At 51.4% G+C, this 17092-nt stretch overlaps 1 protein-coding gene across 3 annotated transcripts in view; it reads left to right on the forward strand.

Annotated features, from left to right (window-relative positions):
- Positions 1-17092, forward strand: part of Lrp1 (LDL receptor related protein 1) — a 77974-nt gene that overhangs the window by 14946 nt on the left and 45936 nt on the right. For all 3 annotated transcript variants that reach the window (XM_087192167.1, XM_087192168.1, XM_004861256.4), the window contains exons 5-14: positions 56-184; positions 304-567; positions 9100-9262; positions 9367-9589; positions 11103-11292; positions 11779-11922; positions 13074-13310; positions 14470-14650; positions 15556-15778; positions 16783-16984. In XM_087192167.1, the coding sequence (XP_087048293.1) occupies positions 56-184; positions 304-567; positions 9100-9262; positions 9367-9589; positions 11103-11292; positions 11779-11922; positions 13074-13310; positions 14470-14650; positions 15556-15778; positions 16783-16984 (1956 nt within the window). The remainder of the gene's footprint in view (positions 1-55; positions 185-303; positions 568-9099; positions 9263-9366; positions 9590-11102; positions 11293-11778; positions 11923-13073; positions 13311-14469; positions 14651-15555; positions 15779-16782; positions 16985-17092) is intronic.

The following is a 17092-nucleotide window of genomic DNA, read 5'->3' on the forward strand; positions in this document are numbered from 1 at the left end:
CATTCCTGCCCTCACTACCCTGGAAATGATCACACCCTTGTCCTTTCTCTGGCAGACTTTGATGAGTGCTCAGTGTATGGCACCTGCAGCCAGCTGTGCACCAACACAGACGGCTCCTTCACTTGCGGCTGTGTGGAAGGATACCTACTGCAACCTGACAACCGCTCCTGCAAGGCGAAGAATGGTGGGTGGGGCTGCCTGTGACCTCCGTGCCAAGAACCCTCAATGCAGTTCCCTGATGGGGAGTGGCCTGAGAAATCCAAGGGCCCTAGCTCCACTGACCCTTCTCTGCCCCATCCTCAGAGCCAGTAGACCGGCCCCCTGTGCTGCTGATCGCCAACTCCCAGAACATCCTGGCTACATACTTGAGTGGGGCCCAGGTGTCTACCATCACACCTACCAGCACGCGGCAGACCACAGCCATGGACTTCAGCTATGCCAACGAGACCGTATGCTGGGTCCACGTTGGGGACAGTGCTGCCCAGACACAACTAAAGTGTGCCCGCATGCCAGGCCTGAAGGGTTTTGTGGATGAGCACACCATCAACATCTCCCTCAGCTTACACCGTGAGTCACCTACTCCTAGCTCAGAGGGCAAGGGAGGCAGGAGAGATGGGTGAGAGGGACCCTGGCTGGAACAGAGGTAGTGGCTTAGCCAGGATGGTGCCTGTCTGGGGGCAGGAGCCCAATTAAGATGTCCCTGACTGAGGCTGAGGCAGAGGCCTGGACACCAGGCTGCCTGTCTGGGGCAAGGTCAGAGCCACAGCTTCCACTTTGAGCTGCCTCTAGCATTTCTAGCTCCAGGCTGAGGCAGGTCTCAAGGGAGAAGTGAGGGTTGAAGGGGCAATGAATGGTCAATCTCTAGAGACCAGGGGCTGTCCTTTCTCTAGGAGAGGAAAGTGCTGATTAGACCGCAGAGGGGCTGACCCATGCAACAGGAGCCAAGGCTAGGGAAAGAAGGAACTGGAGCCCGGGGAAGCCCTGCTAAGTTGTGGCTGAGGGCAGAGGAGCTAGGGCCTGGCTAGGTCATCTTCAGGTTCTTTCATTTCCCTTGGGGATGTGACCAGAAAGAACTTCTAGCTGCAGGGTAGAAGGGGTGTCACAAGATGGGCTACGCGCATGGTTGATACATTGTCTGGTGCAGTCTGTTCTTCTCAGATGCCATGACAGAAACAAACAAAAACAGCCCTAGAGTCAACATCTGACATCATCACATTTCCATGAAATGCCCCACAGGGCTGAGGGGAAGAACCTGGCCCAGATTGATCTGCCCCACCTCCCAGGGTAACTTTATTTATGACCTTGAGTAAACCAGATTCCTTGTCTCTGCCTTGGTTTCCTAATCTACATAGTGGGTTTGAGTTTGTTCAAATAAGATTAACTGAAGTGAAAGCTAGTAGGCAGTGGTAAATAAAGGACCATTCACATAAGATTTTAGGATTGTGGGGCCGGGGATTTAGCTCAGTGGTTCCACCGTCTGCCTCGCAAGCTCAAGGACCCGAATTTGATCCCCAGTACAAAAAAAAAAAAAAAAAAGATTTAGGATTGTGAACCTTTAGTGTCTCTAGAAAATCCTTTTTTTTTTTTTTTTTTTAAGTGCTAGGGATCAAACTCAGGGCCTCTTGCATGCTAAACATGTGCTCTACTACTGAGCTACATCCCCAGACCCTCTAGAAGATCTTTAGTTCCTTTATTCAGTTCTACAATGATCTCCACAGAAAAAAGATCCCAGGAGGTGGTGAGAGGTTCAGTCTGGGAGAGGGAAAGAGGCTTCTGGGGATGGTAGAAAGCAGAGGAGCCCCTAACTCTGTAGCCTCATGATGGAGTTCACACCTAAGCCCCCAGTTCCCCTAGAGCATCCTGGACAGTATCTTTGGGCTGTTAGTGTCCAAGGCTCACCTGTAATTGAATATGGGTCCTCCTTTGGGTGCTGAGTGGAGGGCTGCCAAGTTCTTGAGGGCTGGGCAGCTCAAGGAACCCCATGGCAAATAGGGCAGGATTGAGGAAGACCCCATGAGACAGCTGCCCTCCCTAATCCAGTTTCTTGTCCATTGCCCTACCCAACAGTCCTGGCTGGGCAAATATGTCCAGCAGTGTCCTCTCCAGCCCTAGTGGGTAGGTGAATGTTGGGTGCTCTGACAAGAACCTTCTCAGCTTCTGCTCTGGTCTGGTCTCCTCTCTTCTTCCTATCCAGAAGAAAGAAATAACCTCAGGCAAACACTCATCCCTTGGCAAACAGATTTGCCTTGTCTCTCAGTCTACTAGGTACACTGAGCCCCTCTGGGGCAGAGTCCAGGAGTCTGGAAGAGACCAAGGTTCTGGAGGGAAATGGGGTGAATGAGTGGGTTCTGCTTGCCCCAGCCAGCTCCTGTCCCTTCCTCCTTGCCCTGCCCCCATCCCACACCCCTGACGCCACAATGTCTGGCTGTCTTGAGGATGGTTGTTTTGCTCTCATCCCACAAACTAATTATGGGCCCTGAGCTGAGGATGTCAAAGTGTCTCTCCCTAGCATCCTCCCTGCTCCCTAGCTCATCCCCCTCCTCAGGAGGAGGCCTACCCTGGGGTGGGATGGCTGGGCCCATGCACTCACCTGCTCAGTAGGCTGCAGCCCTGTAATTAGCTCCCCTAGAGAATGAAGAAAAAGGCCACTGCTTTCTCCTGGCTTCTCTGCCCTCTGGGGTGACCCTCCCTGCAGTCATCCCATCCTTTCCTGTGACTGTGACCTCTACTGGACCCCTGCTCTGAGCCCTGTGCAGAAGGATGAGTCTGACAGTTGAGAAGTACTGGAGCTAGTGAGGCCAGCCTGCTGGTATAAGAAGGAGCCTACCCCAGAGAAAATTCTGGAAACAGAAATAGAAGGAAGGAGGCCAGGAAGTGAGTCCGGTTCATATGGGTTGGCGTGTGTATGTGTGTGAGTGTGCGTAAGAACCAGACCTTGTCTGAATCCTGAGAGCTTCCAAAGGCCCCTCCAAGGCTCTGCAGTGGACCTGCCCCTTTCTTTCTTCAGATGACGCCTGGGCTGCTGACCCTTCTTCCCCCAGCCTCAGGTCTCATTGGTCTGGATCGGGTGGGTCATCTCTTCCTTTCCACCTGGGACTATATCCAGTGCCCGTCCTCCCTGCTGCTGCCATTGTCCCAGAGCAATGGGAACCTATGAGGCCCCAAGTCCATGCCTGGCAGGCTTGATTGTAGGAGCCAAAAGAGAAGGGAAGACCCTTAGCAAGCACTGAGGCCAGCCCCTTAGTTTTCAGTATTTCTTTTCCCAAAATGGCTGCATCTTAACTTTAAGGGGCACACAGACAGGCCTTATGTTGTTGTTTTTATTTGATACTTTTATTGGGAAACTCCTGTAGCCAGCATATCAAGCCTATGATTATTTGGAATTCAACAAAATAAGCAAAGTGAGTTGATTTAAAGAAATACAAAATAAATAATAGTATAAGCTATAGATACATGTGGCAAGTATTTTGAAAGTGATGCACAAGACTGAAGTTCTGGAGACTGAGGCCCTGATGGTTGTAGGCCTGATAGTTCCAAAGCGAGGACCCAGTCTTCACCCCACAACCCCACCTCTGAGCCCTCTCAGGGGACCTCTGACCATGCTGCCTCCTGCGTGGCTGTTCCTGGGCTGGGCTGCTGGTCACATCTGCCTACTTTCGCCCCCATCCCACCCACCCTAGCCCTGCGTTTCCTCTGCTGAGATCCTCTCGCCTGTCCTCCCATCAGCCTTGAGGATGTTCCCACTGTAGGAAGAATGCGGCCTGACTACAGGAGTGGGGCCTTGGGAAGGTGGGGATGTGGTGAGGGGAGGTTCCGAGCTTGCAAACTGAGGCCTAGAGGGAAATAGGGTTTGTTGAAGTCACTTAGAAGTGTTGGGCTATGTGTGAGAGGACAGTCTAGAGGGTTTCATGGATCCTAGGTTTCCTCTCTCTGCTCCATGCTGCGTGGGGAAGAATAAGGTAGGTGGGGAGGCTCAGAAAAAGTTCCCCAAGCTACAGGGAGCAAGGTTGCGAAATGGGTCCCCAAGTCCAGCTGGCCTACTTCACTTTTCTCTCCCTCTCTCTCTCCCTCCCCCCCCCTTTTTGGTGTATGTTTTTAAAATCACAACAGGAAATGGGGTAGTGATTTGTACAGGAGGGAAGCCAAGAAGGGACAGACAGCAGTCCCGCAGAGTCTGTGATGAACTGGAAAGGGAGCTCTCTCCCCACTTCCGTGGGCACCCCAGGTCCTCTCAGAACCGCCCCCTGCTCACCACCTCTGGAGTGAAATGCTCCCCGCTTCTTTGGACTTTCTGACCCGTAGGATGTCAGAACACTGGGGGCAGCAGGGGAGTCCAGCTGTCCTACTCTTTGGCCATCAACCCCCTGCATCCTGGCACTTTGGCCTCCTATTCCCCTTCCAAGTTTCCTAATCATCCAACAGCCCTTTTGCTCCTCCTTTCCCAGCCAGGGCCAGCCTTGTGTCTCCCGGCCCAGTTCCAGCCCTGTCCTCTCCTCCCCCGCTGTCTCCTTGAAGTTGCCTCTCCACCCAGCCTGCCCCCAGCACCCTCCTCCTTGTTTTCAAGCCAAAGGAAGTAACTTGAGCAAGACAGACATGTTTTAGAGCCCAGGAAGGGTTTTTCAAAAGACCCTAAGGCAGGAAGAGAAGAACCCAGCCATCTCCTCCCTGGGATCCAGGACAAAATGTTTCTTGGGGACATAAACCAGGCAGGGGAAGGGAACAGAACTAAGCCCCAGGCTGGAAGTGTAAGCAGGGGTAGGAATAGTACCCAGAGGGGAGAGCTGACACACTCTAGCTATGCTCCAGACTTGGTGGTGGAACAATGAAGAGCTGAAGTCAGGGTCCAGCAGCAAACAGGAGCGTTAGGCCATGTCATTTAGCAAAGCTCGTGTCACCTCTGTCCCACAGTCTCTTCCTCCACCTTTGAAATCCCAAGACTTGCTCAGCCCTCCCAGGCCCCTGGGTGAGATCTCTGAGTGGTAACATTCTCTCCCACTGTCCTGAGGCATCGAAGGACAGAGAAAGAGGATCTTGGAGGCAGAAGAGAAGAAAAAAAGTGATGTCCCAGCTGTAGGACAACAGAACAAGGACCCAGTATTCAATAAACAGCTGTTAAACAAGTCAATACAAGTGTGTAAGGTGCCTGGGACAGGGATGAAAGGCAGTGCCCTGCTCTCCTGATATCTCCAGTCAAATGAACAGGCCATAATGAAAGGGGCTCCTGAAGCCAGTGAAGCTTGTAACAGGGAGAGCTCCTTTCAGTAAGGAAAACTGCTTCCATCAGGAAGAGCTCTTTTTCATGGGGAGAGCTTCTTCTGATAAGGAGAGCCCCTTCCCATAGGATGCATTTCCTCTGGAAGCCTGAGCTGGTCTGGAGAGACAGTAGCTGTGGCCCCCAGCTCCCCGCCTGGAGAGCCTACTTGCCCGAGAAGGCCACAGACTCTGGCTAGAGTCACAGATGGCAGTTTGGTAGAAAAGGATGAGGTTGGTAGGAAAGGATGGGGTTGGTATGAGGGAGGGCAGGGGCAGGAACAATAGATCCCACATGTGGAGTGCATATTATGTGCCAAGCCCTGTGCTAAATGCTCTTCCTGCACTGTGTCATTTTACAGATGAAGAAACAGAGACAGCAATATTGAGTTACTTGCCCATAGTGCCCATAGTGCCCATGAAAATGACAGAACCAGAATTCAGACCAAGGCTGCTGGTGGCTAGACCCCAGCTGGTTTCAGGGAAGAGCAGAGCAATGGAAATGGGCATGGGTTCCCGGAATAAGGGCCAGAATCCAGTGTCTTCCCTGGGGATGTGACTAAGGTAGAAATTGGATTCTCCTTCCCCATCCAGGGACCTGGCACCTAATCCTACAGTCTTTGGGTGTGTGAGTGTGTTGGGGAACGTTTTCTTAGTATGTAAAGGCCCCTTCCTTCTTCCAGGTTTTCTTATTTTCAAGAAAATGACTAGAATCCTGTAGGTAAAGCTATAATTATTTCTGGGAAAGCAGCATCTATTTGGGAAATACCTCTTGAACAATATTGATGATGGAGAAGTTGAGAGAAAACGAGTTGTGTGGCGTGCTGCCTGTTGAGCGCTGAGCAGGGGCTGCCTAGATGGCTCAGCACTTGCAAACACACATCTCAGGTCTATTCTGGAGCCTGGAACTGAAAGTCCTTTGCAACATCACAGGCAGACTGTGACCTCCCCTCTGACTCACATCCCCTTCCCAGCTCCCTAACCTCACTCTTTATGCTAGAATCCTCAACTTCTTGGCCACTAGGCCCCTGCCAAATTTCTCCCTCAACACAGGACCCCTTTCCTCTCCGTGGATTTGAGATTCTCCTGTCCTAAGGATTGGAGCCTTTGGCCAGAGCTCCTCTGTGGCAGGTCAGCCCTAGACGGCTAAGCCACAAGAGAGAGCTACCCCTAGGTTTGTGGAGTCAGAATACTCAGTTCCTCAGGCCAAAGCCATAGGACAGAGAGGAATAGCCCAGAGACCGCCACTCCCCTCTGGCAGGTGGCAGAGTAGTCCTCCCAGTCTGACCCCATGTCTGTATGCAGGCTTTAGAGTGGTGGCTGCGTGTGTGTGTGTGTGTGTGTGTGTGTGTGTGTGTGTTGGGGCAGGCAGAGGAATCTGAACTTTAGGAGAGGAAAATAATGTGGTGGAGGGGGGTTGGATAACAAAGGATTTTTGCTTACAATTAATAGTCTCCAGCTGCAAAAATACCAAAGGGGAGGCCAGGCAGTCTCCAGTTCTTGCCAACTCCTCACCGGCCTGCTGAGTGGGGCCCTGCCTGGCCTGTAGGGAGGTGGAAGGGGAGACCAGTCAAAGGTAAATATCTGAGAGCAGGGACCATCTCTCTGCCTTTCTTCCTGGAAGTGGGAGGAAATCCAGGCCAGGAGGGAGGCACTCAGGTCGCCCTCATACCAAGCTCGGGCAGATGCTTGTGGTGCAGCACCTAGGATTGGGACATCAGCTTTCTGCAGGTTTCTTCCTCTGCCCCTCTCACCAAAGGAGGAAGGGTGGGTGGGGGAGCAGGAGTAGGGGGTTGCCAGCCCCAGGCTGGGCACTGACTCAGGGAAGCCTCAGGAAGTTGGAAAGGGTATGTGCACCAGCTGGTGCTAGGAAAACAGCTTTGACTGATGCAGTTCCCTTACATGCCAGCAGCCCTCAGACCCCTGCCATGCCCACCAAGTAAAGGGCACACAGCCCTGTTTAACGTTCAGCCACCCTGCCGGCTGCCTGAGCTGCAGGAAGGTCCCTGCTCTGGGACTTCAGCTTCCTTTGGAACGCAGCCGGCAGCCTTCATTTTAATCTGGTTTCTCTGTGGTAACAGTGTGTGGGGCAGTTTGGTCACCTTAATCCTTGCACTGGGCCCGCTTCCTCCATAGCCTGGCTACTCTGCTCTTTCTCCCCAGGATAGACCAGTATTAGGAGCCCAGACGAAAAAGTGGCTGAGTGTGGGGATGTATGAGTATTCACATGAGTAGTAGGTCATTTCTTTGACCTCTTTCTCCAGTTGTCTTGGGGTGGTGGAGTTTACCAGAGGAGACCTGAAGAGGAAACTAGTTTGAGGAGGGCCTCCAATTGGCTCTTTCCCTTCCTCCCCCCAGCCTCAGTCCTGTGACTGTGAGTCAGTGACCTGCTAGCCAAGTTCCTTGGGAGCCTGCTCCAGTTCCCCTGCCCCCTACCCCTGCTGTTAGGAAACAGCCCCTGAATCCTTCTGGGGAGGAGGGGGATTAGGAAGGACTTGAGTAAAACCCAAGCCATTATACCTATACCTGTGGGAAGGCAGAATAGTCCCTACTGGGTTGAGTATGGGGTAAGTTTTAGCCAAAGGCAGGCAGTCCCAAGATTTCTTTACCTGTTGGGAAAATTGGTGGAGGTGGCATTAAAGGCAAGAGTCCCAAAAAGTCACTTCCTTAGGAATTTCTTACTTTGCAAGATATGAGGACCTCTGACAATGGAGTTGTAGGGGGTGAGTGAGAGAACAGAAGCCAGTGAGTTCTGGAGACAGGGGTCCAGAGGAGGCCAGCAGGGTCCTTGTCCCCCAGACTTCCTGCCTCTTAGACTTCCCTCTGCCCTTGTGCCACTCCTCCTTTCTTTTTTTTGGGGGGGGTGTGTGTGCCAGGAATCGAACTCAGGACCTTGTGCTTCCCAGGCAGGCACGGAGCCACTGAGCTAAATCCCTGGCCCACCACTCCTCCTTTCTTTGGCCTTCTGGATCTCTTCCATCACTGTGGCTTCAACTGAGTATGGGCCATTTTCTTTCTTCTTCCCCTAATCCTATCTTCCTGAAGCCCTCAGTCTACCTCTAGGATTCTTTTCCTGGACTCTCCTCCAGCCCTGTGTCTTACTCCCCATTCTTCTGACCCTCCCTAAGAAATAAGGAAATTGGGTAATAGGAAGTTTGACCCATGGAACTGTTCCCAGTGTGCCACCATGAGCCTTTCCTTTTAGATCTCTGTGGACCCCATGTTTTGGAATATTTTTCTCCCCAAGTGGGTTTATTGATGTGTATCCTGCTTTTCCATTTGTAAAATGTATGCACCATGTATGGCTTCTAGTCCGTGCTTCTATTTAGTGTGAGATAACTATTACAATATCAAGTGGATAAAAGTCCAGCAAAGAGCAAAGATATGTCATGTTTTAGTTAGCCCGGGTGCTCTTATCTCAAGTAAAAGCAGATTTAAAAAATGAGATACTAGAATGAACTAGTGGACCTGTCTTCTCTACCTTTTGGTATCCAAGAAGATAGATCCTGTTCAAGGATGGGCTAGAGTTGCAGAAACCTGTCAGGCAACCAGTCAGCCAACTCAGTACCCCTGTGTGTGACACCAGAGTCCACCATGGGAAGTGGAGGTGTGTAGAGAATTCTTAGAGACTTCTTGTTGGAGAGACCAGATATATGGAAAGATGGCAAAAAATGTAGAACAAAGAGTGACATTGCAGTGCCCACAGTAACCCAGGGAAAGCCATGGGGTGAGAGAGGAGGGTGCCCTAGTGAGGGTAGGCTCACAGGTGTAGACTGTGCACCAGCCAGGGGTGGGAGGCATGCCTGTGGGAGGACCTGCCCCGACAGCTCTTCCATTCACACTCTGCAGACGTGGAACAGATGGCCATCGACTGGCTGACAGGCAACTTCTACTTTGTGGATGACATCGATGATAGGATTTTTGTCTGCAACCGAAACGGGGACACATGTGTCACTTTGCTAGACCTGGAACTCTACAACCCCAAGGGCATTGCCCTGGATCCTGCCATGGGGTGAGAGTGGCAGCCGGGGGTTCTGGCCCTGCAAGGAGGGAGGCAGATGCTATTGTGGGAAAGAGGGTACCTAACAACCTCAGTTGACATGCGTCTTCCCACAGGAAGGTATTCTTCACTGACTATGGGCAGATCCCAAAAGTTGAGCGCTGTGATATGGATGGGCAGAACCGTACCAAGCTGGTCGACAGCAAGATCGTGTTTCCTCATGGCATCACACTGGACCTGGTCAGCCGCCTCGTCTACTGGGCTGATGCCTACCTGGATTACATTGAGGTGGTGGATTACGAGGGAAAGGGCCGGCAGACCATCATCCAAGGCATCCTGGTGAGGGAGCTTTGCCTGAAGCTATTGTGGGGAAACTGTTAACCAGGGTCATCAGATGAGGGGGCAGCCTTTGCAGGAGAACCGATCTCTGGGTCTCTGGATAAGTTGGATGGGGGCTGGGGGACACCACAGGGGAACATGATTGTCCCAAGTCTTCTGGTGGGAGCAGGGCAGGCAAAAGAATTGCAAAAAAAAGACAGGATATGGTTTCCCCTCTGGTGGGAAAAGTCATTTTAGAGACACTTTTTACTTCCTTTTTCTCATTTAATTCTTAAAATAACTCCTGGGACATGAGCCGGCAGGTTTAATTCCCTTTTGGCAGATGAATAAAGTGGGGTTCAAAGATATTTAGTGATTTGCCTCAGGTCACGCAACTGGACAATAGTTCTTGAACCCAATTGAGAAGGCTTGTGGTTTAGAGGTGGCACCTCCACTTGAGGATAATTAGGGTGGCCAACCATACCAGTTTTCCTGGCATTGTCTTGGTTTTAGCAGAAAGTCCCATAAACCAACAAACTCCTTAGTCTTGGGCAATCTGAGACAGTTGGCCACCCTGAATGACTGATGTGGGTAGTGGTCAGAGCTTGCTTGGGCAGATGTCTCCTCTCAACTTCCTCAAAACTGAGGGCTAGAGCTAGACTAAGAGTGTTATCTGGGAACCCAAGTCTAACTCAGCCTAAAGTCATTAAACATCAACTGTGTGCCTAATTCTATGAAGACCATAGTTCCTGTCCTCCAGGGTTTAGGTAGAGTGGGTAGGACAAGTCCACTAATCACCACCAGAGGCAATGGATAGCAGAGTGTCACTGGAGAGACAGGGTAGAGAGAAAACGTCTCTGGTTGGAAGATTCCACAAAGTTCTTTAAAGAGATGCTCTGTGAAGGATGAATGAAATCTTGGCGAACAAAAATCTCCAGGACAGGATAATCCAACCACAGGAGACAGGAATAAAGTGTAGAATTTAAAAAGCGTAGGCTGCTGGGTGTATTGGTGCATGTCTATAATCCCAGCACTCTGGGAGGCTGAGGTAGAAGGATCAAAAGTTCAAATCCAGCCTGGGCAATTTAGTGAGTTGGTGAAACCCTTTCTCAAAAACAACAACAACGGGCCGGGGATTTAGCTCAGTGGTTTCGCTGCCTGCTGCACAAGCACAAGGACCCGAGTTCAATCCCCGGTACAAAAAACAACAACAACAACAAAAACATTAAAAGAGGGCTGGGGGTGTAGCTCAGTGTGATAGCCTTGTGTTCAATGTCCAGTACTGCTAAATAAACAAATTAATGTAAGTAAATAAATAAGCAAAAACTGTAGGGTGGGCTGTGGCATAGCTTAGAACACTTGCCTAGCATTTGTGAAGCCCTAAGTTAAATCCCTCGAGCTACAAAACAAAACAAAAAACCATAGGGTGAATTTGGGAAAGTTGATGATGGAGTTGGAAGCTTGGGGACTGCCCAGTCACAGAGGGAGCAGTCCCTTCTCATCTCATGTTGACCATTCCCACCTACTGTCTCAGATCGAGCACCTGTATGGCCTGACTGTGTTCGAGAATTATCTCTATGCCACCAACTCAGACAATGCCAATGCTCAGCAGAAGACAAGTGTGATCCGTGTGAACCGCTTCAACAGCACTGAGTATCAGGTTGTCACGCGTGTGGACAAGGGTGGTGCCCTCCATATCTACCACCAGCGGCGTCAGCCTCGAGGTGACTGGACTCCATAGTCCCTCCAAAGTTGGCTTCACCCCCAGAGGGCTATAGGCTCCCCCTCTATGGAATGTCCTGTGAGGACTCCTGATTCTTTCATATCATGAGTGCTTCTCCTAGCCATCCACCCAAGACTACTTACCCTGCCCCTCAACTTGCCCTGCCTACCTCTTCCTACCCCCACAGAGCCCCATCCCCATTCTGCCCTTCCCAGTTCCCTTGCTGGTCTGGAGCAGAGGCACCTGGCCACAGGCAGTACTAGACTCTCTCCCCTAATCACTGATCCCACATCTAAGAGAGCCTAAAGGCTAGGTAGTTTCATAGTGGTGGTACAGAAGAACCCCAATCCTGTGGCTTGCAAATTCTAAAATGGGATAACAGGCACAGAGATCACAGTAGCAGGGAGTGTGGTCAGACTTCAGGAAGCCTTCTGAAGGCCCAGACTTCGGGTCCTGAAAGGTGCTGACAGCTCTTCCCTGTCTCTAGTGCGGAGCCATGCCTGTGAGAACGACCAGTATGGGAAACCAGGCGGCTGTTCTGACATCTGTCTGCTGGCCAATAGTCACAAGGCTCGGACATGCCGCTGCCGCTCTGGCTTCAGCCTGGGCAGTGATGGGAAATCCTGCAAAAGTAAGTGACAGGGAGAGCAGATGTGCTTCAGATGGGAGGGTGGGAAGTGTCCTCAGATGTCACCCCACAGCCTGATGCTTGTGTCTGTGATACAGAGAGACCAAGTGAGGGACAGTCACAGGATTTGAACCAACAGCTGAGAACAGAGTTATTTCCATCACCACACTTGGGCTCCATCGAAGTCTGGAAACTGCCCCGTTCATTCATTCATTCTTTCATTCATATTTACTCACACCTACCAAGCATGAAGTATGTATTAGGCTCTGTTCTGGCAATGAGGGATGTTATCCTTGGCCTTTTGGAGCTTGTAGTCTAGTCGGAGAAACAAACAATGAATAAATACAGCTTTAGGTGTGATAGGTATATGAAGAAAGTAAAACAGAGCATAGAGTAACAAAGCATAGAGTTAGTGATGATTGTGAGGGTTTCTCTGTGGATATGGTATGTGAACCAAGTTCTCTGTAAAGAAGCCAGCCATGTGACTACCTGAGGGAAGAACATTTCTGGCAGAGAGAATCAACAGCGCAAAGGTCCTGTAGCCAGTGTGAGCTTGATATGCTGGAGGAATGCTGCAGAGGCCAGCAGGGCTGAATGGTAAGGAAGACAGGGAGACATTGGGTTTTATTCTAACTGTGATAAGAAGCTCATGGTGACTGGAGAAATCCCATGATTAGATTCACACTGTGTAGAAATCACAGTGCTGCAGGCTGGAGGATGGGCAGTTGAGTAGTAGACAGAAGGTGCAGGTGAGAAGTGATGTGGTTTAGACTAGGATGGTAGCAGAGGAAGTGGTGGAAAGTGGTCAGATACCAATATATTTTGAAAGTAATCCCTTTTAGGCCAGTGATTTCACTACTGAGCAGTGGGCATTTAACTGACAATATGCTGTCCTTCCGCCACTTCCCTACAGTGTAGGGGTTAAACCCCCGGGGAATGGTGACCTTGAGCCCAGAGGTGGATATGTCAATGTGTGTATTTTGTCTTTCTGACTCAGAGTCCTGCCTGTCCCGTGGCTCCTGACTCAGCATAGTTGTGGTACTGCAGCTCCTGGGGCCCAGGCCTTGGGGTGAGGGTCGGGGTGGAGTTGTCTGTGAATATGTCTGTGTCCATGTGTCTCTGTGTGTGACTTTGTCCTACTTGTACTACCCTAGAGCCAGAGCATGAGCTATTCCTTGTGTATGGCAAGGGCCGGCCAGGCATCATCCGGGGAATGGACATGGGGGCCAAGGTCCCAGATGAGCACATGATCCCCATCGAGAACCTCATGAACCCCCGGGCCCTGGACTTCCATGCAGAGACTGGCTTCATCTACTTTGCTGACACCACCAGCTACCTCATTGGCCGCCAGAAGATTGATGGCACTGAGCGAGAGACCATCCTGAAGGATGGTAAGAGAGGGGTGACATTCGGGTAGGGATCTGAGGAATGTGGTGCCCAGGATGAGAAGCAATCTGGGGCCTAGGCAACTTTTTCCCTCTCCACACGCAGAGACCCCTGCTAACTGGCTGACTAGGCTGGTTGGCATGGAGATGAGGGGATAGACAGGTTGAACCCTGTTTGACCCCCTTCTTGGCTGAGCCAAAAAGAGGCAGGAGGATGGATGGGTTAGGCAGCATGAGCTGTCTTTGCCAGCCCTTGGGAAAACTCAGGGTCTCTCTGCCATTGGCTCAAAGCCCTGGAGCTGCATTCAGCACACAGCTGACAGGGCCTGAGGCCCTGAATCAGAGCCGGGCCTGCCAGATTGGAGCAGGGCTTACCCACACATGGCCACCAAACTGCACCCTTGCATGTCCTGAGAAAATTGTGTCTGTAAGTTGCATCCAGTTTGTCCCTCTGAGCTGCTCAGGCAGGTCTGCCATGCACTGTCTCCTGACCATCATTTGCATAGAGGCTCCTCTGCTGTACAAATTCTGCCCCAAACCTAGATCTCTGGCCCCAGAATCTGGCTTTCTAACTGGTCAGTCTGGCTGCCAGCTGCCACCCTTTGCCCTGCTTCCCATCATCCACTGGAGCTCGGAAAACCTCAGCAATAAGCCACCATAAGCCTGTGGGGAAATCAAAAGTAACTCTTCATCAGGAAAAGATTGGGGTGCTCTATACCAGGGAAACTGTTATTTAAAGGACACTGAGGATGAAGCCTTTGGCTAAGTGAAAAATCACTTCCTGATTTATTCATTTTGTTAGTTCTGGATTTTTAGGCCTAGGGATGAAGCGCCACACTTGTGCCCAGAGCCATGTACACATTGCCTCAGCTGTCTACCCAAGCACAGACCCAGACATGCCCTCATCCAGGAGCCTACGTCAGCCACGCAGTTTCCTGGCTGCTATGTGCAGTTTGGCAGGCTGTACCTCAGCACAGATGTGGCAGCACAAGTGGTCTTCCCTGCTCCTCCCTCAGGCTGCCCCTCCTAATCCAGGGCACAAGGTGCTTTCTACACTCCCCACCTGGCCCCAGTTGCTCCCAGCTCCCTGTGGCCTGCAGAGTCAGGGGTCAACACTTCAGAACTTCTATTGAAGTTGTCCTTCCTTGCCCCCTGACCCCTACAGGCATCCACAATGTGGAGGGTGTGGCTGTGGACTGGATGGGGGACAATTTGTACTGGACGGATGATGGGCCCAAGAAGACCATCAGCGTGGCCAGGCTGGAGAAAGCTGCTCAAACCCGCAAGACCTTAATAGAGGGCAAGATGACACACCCCAGGGCCATTGTGGTGGATCCACTCAATGGGTGAGTTCCCTCAGGCATTGGAGTGGGAGAATTTGGGAGTGTGTGTGTCTCAGAGAACTGAGGAAGGAGAGCATAGCAGGGGAGGGTGACTGAGGCAGGTCACTTAAGCAGGAATCGGGAGGCCAAAGAGAGCAGGTATCCCTGTCTTTGGAGCAATAGGAATGATGCCTTAAACACTTAAATAGAAACCTGATCCTCTTTCCCAGCTCAGAGCCCTCTGCCAACCCCTCTTATCATTAGAATGAGGCCTGTGCCCCTTTTGGGCCTGCATGGGTGGCCCTGCCCTACAAGTCTGCCTGGTACTTTTCTGAACTTACCGGCAGCTTGCTTCCTACATTTGAAAGTCCTGCCCCCACTGCCTACCCTGTTTCTAAGGCAGACATCCCAGAAACTCCTGTTTTAAGGCTTCTGCTCTTGGACTTCCTCTGACTGGAACACCCAAATACTTGCAGATCTGGAGTCTCTCAGTGTCAGGGCTCAGCTCAAATGCCACCCCTCAAAGAAGGCTTTTCTGTCACCCCTTCCAGTGTTCACCCCCATCTGCTGCTTGGCCACCCTTCAGCCCATCACCATTTATTTCATTGCCACCCTGCTTTTATCACTGGCTGACATGACCTTCTTGATTGACTTGTTTCTTGTGGGATATGAGTTCCTTGGGAGTGGAACCTTGCCTGGTTGATCTCCAATGAACCCTCAGATGCCAGAACTGTGCCCACCTTACACTAGGCACTCAGCAAATGTTGCTTGAACAGAGGTAGGAATGAGTGCTATGTGTGGTCCAGGGATGAACAGGACAGGAAGATCCGTAGAAGGGGCTCTGGACACCACCAGTGAATTGGGATCATAAAGGGAGGCTGTTGATGGTGGGAGTGGCCCATGTGGTGCTGACCAGTCACTACCCACAGGTGGATGTACTGGACGGACTGGGAGGAGGACCCCAAGGACAGTCGACGAGGGCGGCTGGAGAGGGCCTGGATGGACGGCTCACACCGAGATATCTTTGTCACCTCTAAGACAGTGCTTTGGCCCAATGGGCTAAGCCTGGACATCCCAGCGGGGCGCCTGTACTGGGTGGATGCCTTCTATGACCGCATTGAGACCATACTGCTCAATGGCACAGACCGGAAGGTGGGCAGGCCTGTGTACATTGCATACCATGCTTATGTGTGTGAGGCTCCGTGTGAGTATGTGAGTATGTGTATGTCAAGATCTGTGTGCCTTACATGTGTTTATCTGTGTCTCTATAGATGTGTACAATTGTGAGCTAGGATGTCTTATGTGTTGTGTTGTTTAATCTGAGGATTGTCACTATTAATGTACACTTGTGCCTGTCTGTGTTGCCTGTGGACCTGACTGCTCACATGCATGTCTGAGTGTATATGCACACAGGTACAGCACACTTTGATGTGTATCTGCACTAAGGTGTGCGATGCTTAGGGATGGCACCCGTTTTGGGTGATTATGCGCTTCATTGTGTGTGTAAGGCCCATCATGACTACCTCTGTGGTCTCACCTCTCCCCCTGTTCCTGCATCTCAGCACTCTGAACAAGCAACACCAGACAGTTTATGATGCTTCTGCCCCCTGAGCCACTGCTACCCAGGAGTCCACCCCAGCTCATCATACTGGCACATTATCCAGAGGCCACCTCCTCTAGGGTTTTCACTCCAGACCCCTCTTCCCCTCTGGCTTACCCATGTTTACCCTCCATGAGACAATAAGTGTTCAAAGGTGAACCCATGTCTTTTTCATCTCTCAGTGCCTACCACATCTTGGCCCTTAATAGATCCTGATAAAAGTTTACTGGATGGAGAAATGAATGGATGAATGCTAGCTTCTGCTTAGTTGTGTGTGTGTGTGTGTGAGTGTGTGTGTGTGTTGGGGGAGAGAAATGAATGAGTCAGCCCAAGAGAGGATAGTCTGGACAAGCTCATCATCAGCATCCCTGCTGGGTCACCTGTGGGAGTCAGGTCCAGCATCTCACTGCATGCAGTGATGTCCCTCAGAAAGCCTCCAGGCTAATGAGGAAAACAAGACCTGACCCCTGACATGGACAAATATCAGGGCACAGTAGTGATCCCCACGCCTTCCTCAGGCATCCCAACTCCTCAGAAATATGCCCTCCATTCCTAGATTGTATACGAGGGTCCTGAGCTGAACCACGCCTTTGGCTTATGTCACCATGGCAACTACCTCTTCTGGACCGAGTATCGGAGTGGCAGTGTCTACCGCTTGGAACGGGGTGCAGGAGGCACGCCCCCCACCGTGACCCTTCTGCGTAGCGAGCGGCCCCCTATCTTTGAGATCCGCATGTATGATGCCCAGCAGCAGCAAGGTACCCCACTTTGACTAGGGCCCAGGGCAGAGTGGGACCTAGATGGGGCATGGGATTCTAGGCTCTGACTTTTGAAGCTCCTGAGAAGTCCCTAACCCAACTTAACTC

Source organism: Heterocephalus glaber, unplaced genomic scaffold (genome assembly GCF_053883595.1).
Source record: "Heterocephalus glaber isolate CG9 unplaced genomic scaffold, H.glaber_assembly_v1.0 deba00001569, whole genome shotgun sequence".
Classification (NCBI taxonomy): Eukaryota; Metazoa; Chordata; class Mammalia; order Rodentia; family Bathyergidae; genus Heterocephalus; species Heterocephalus glaber.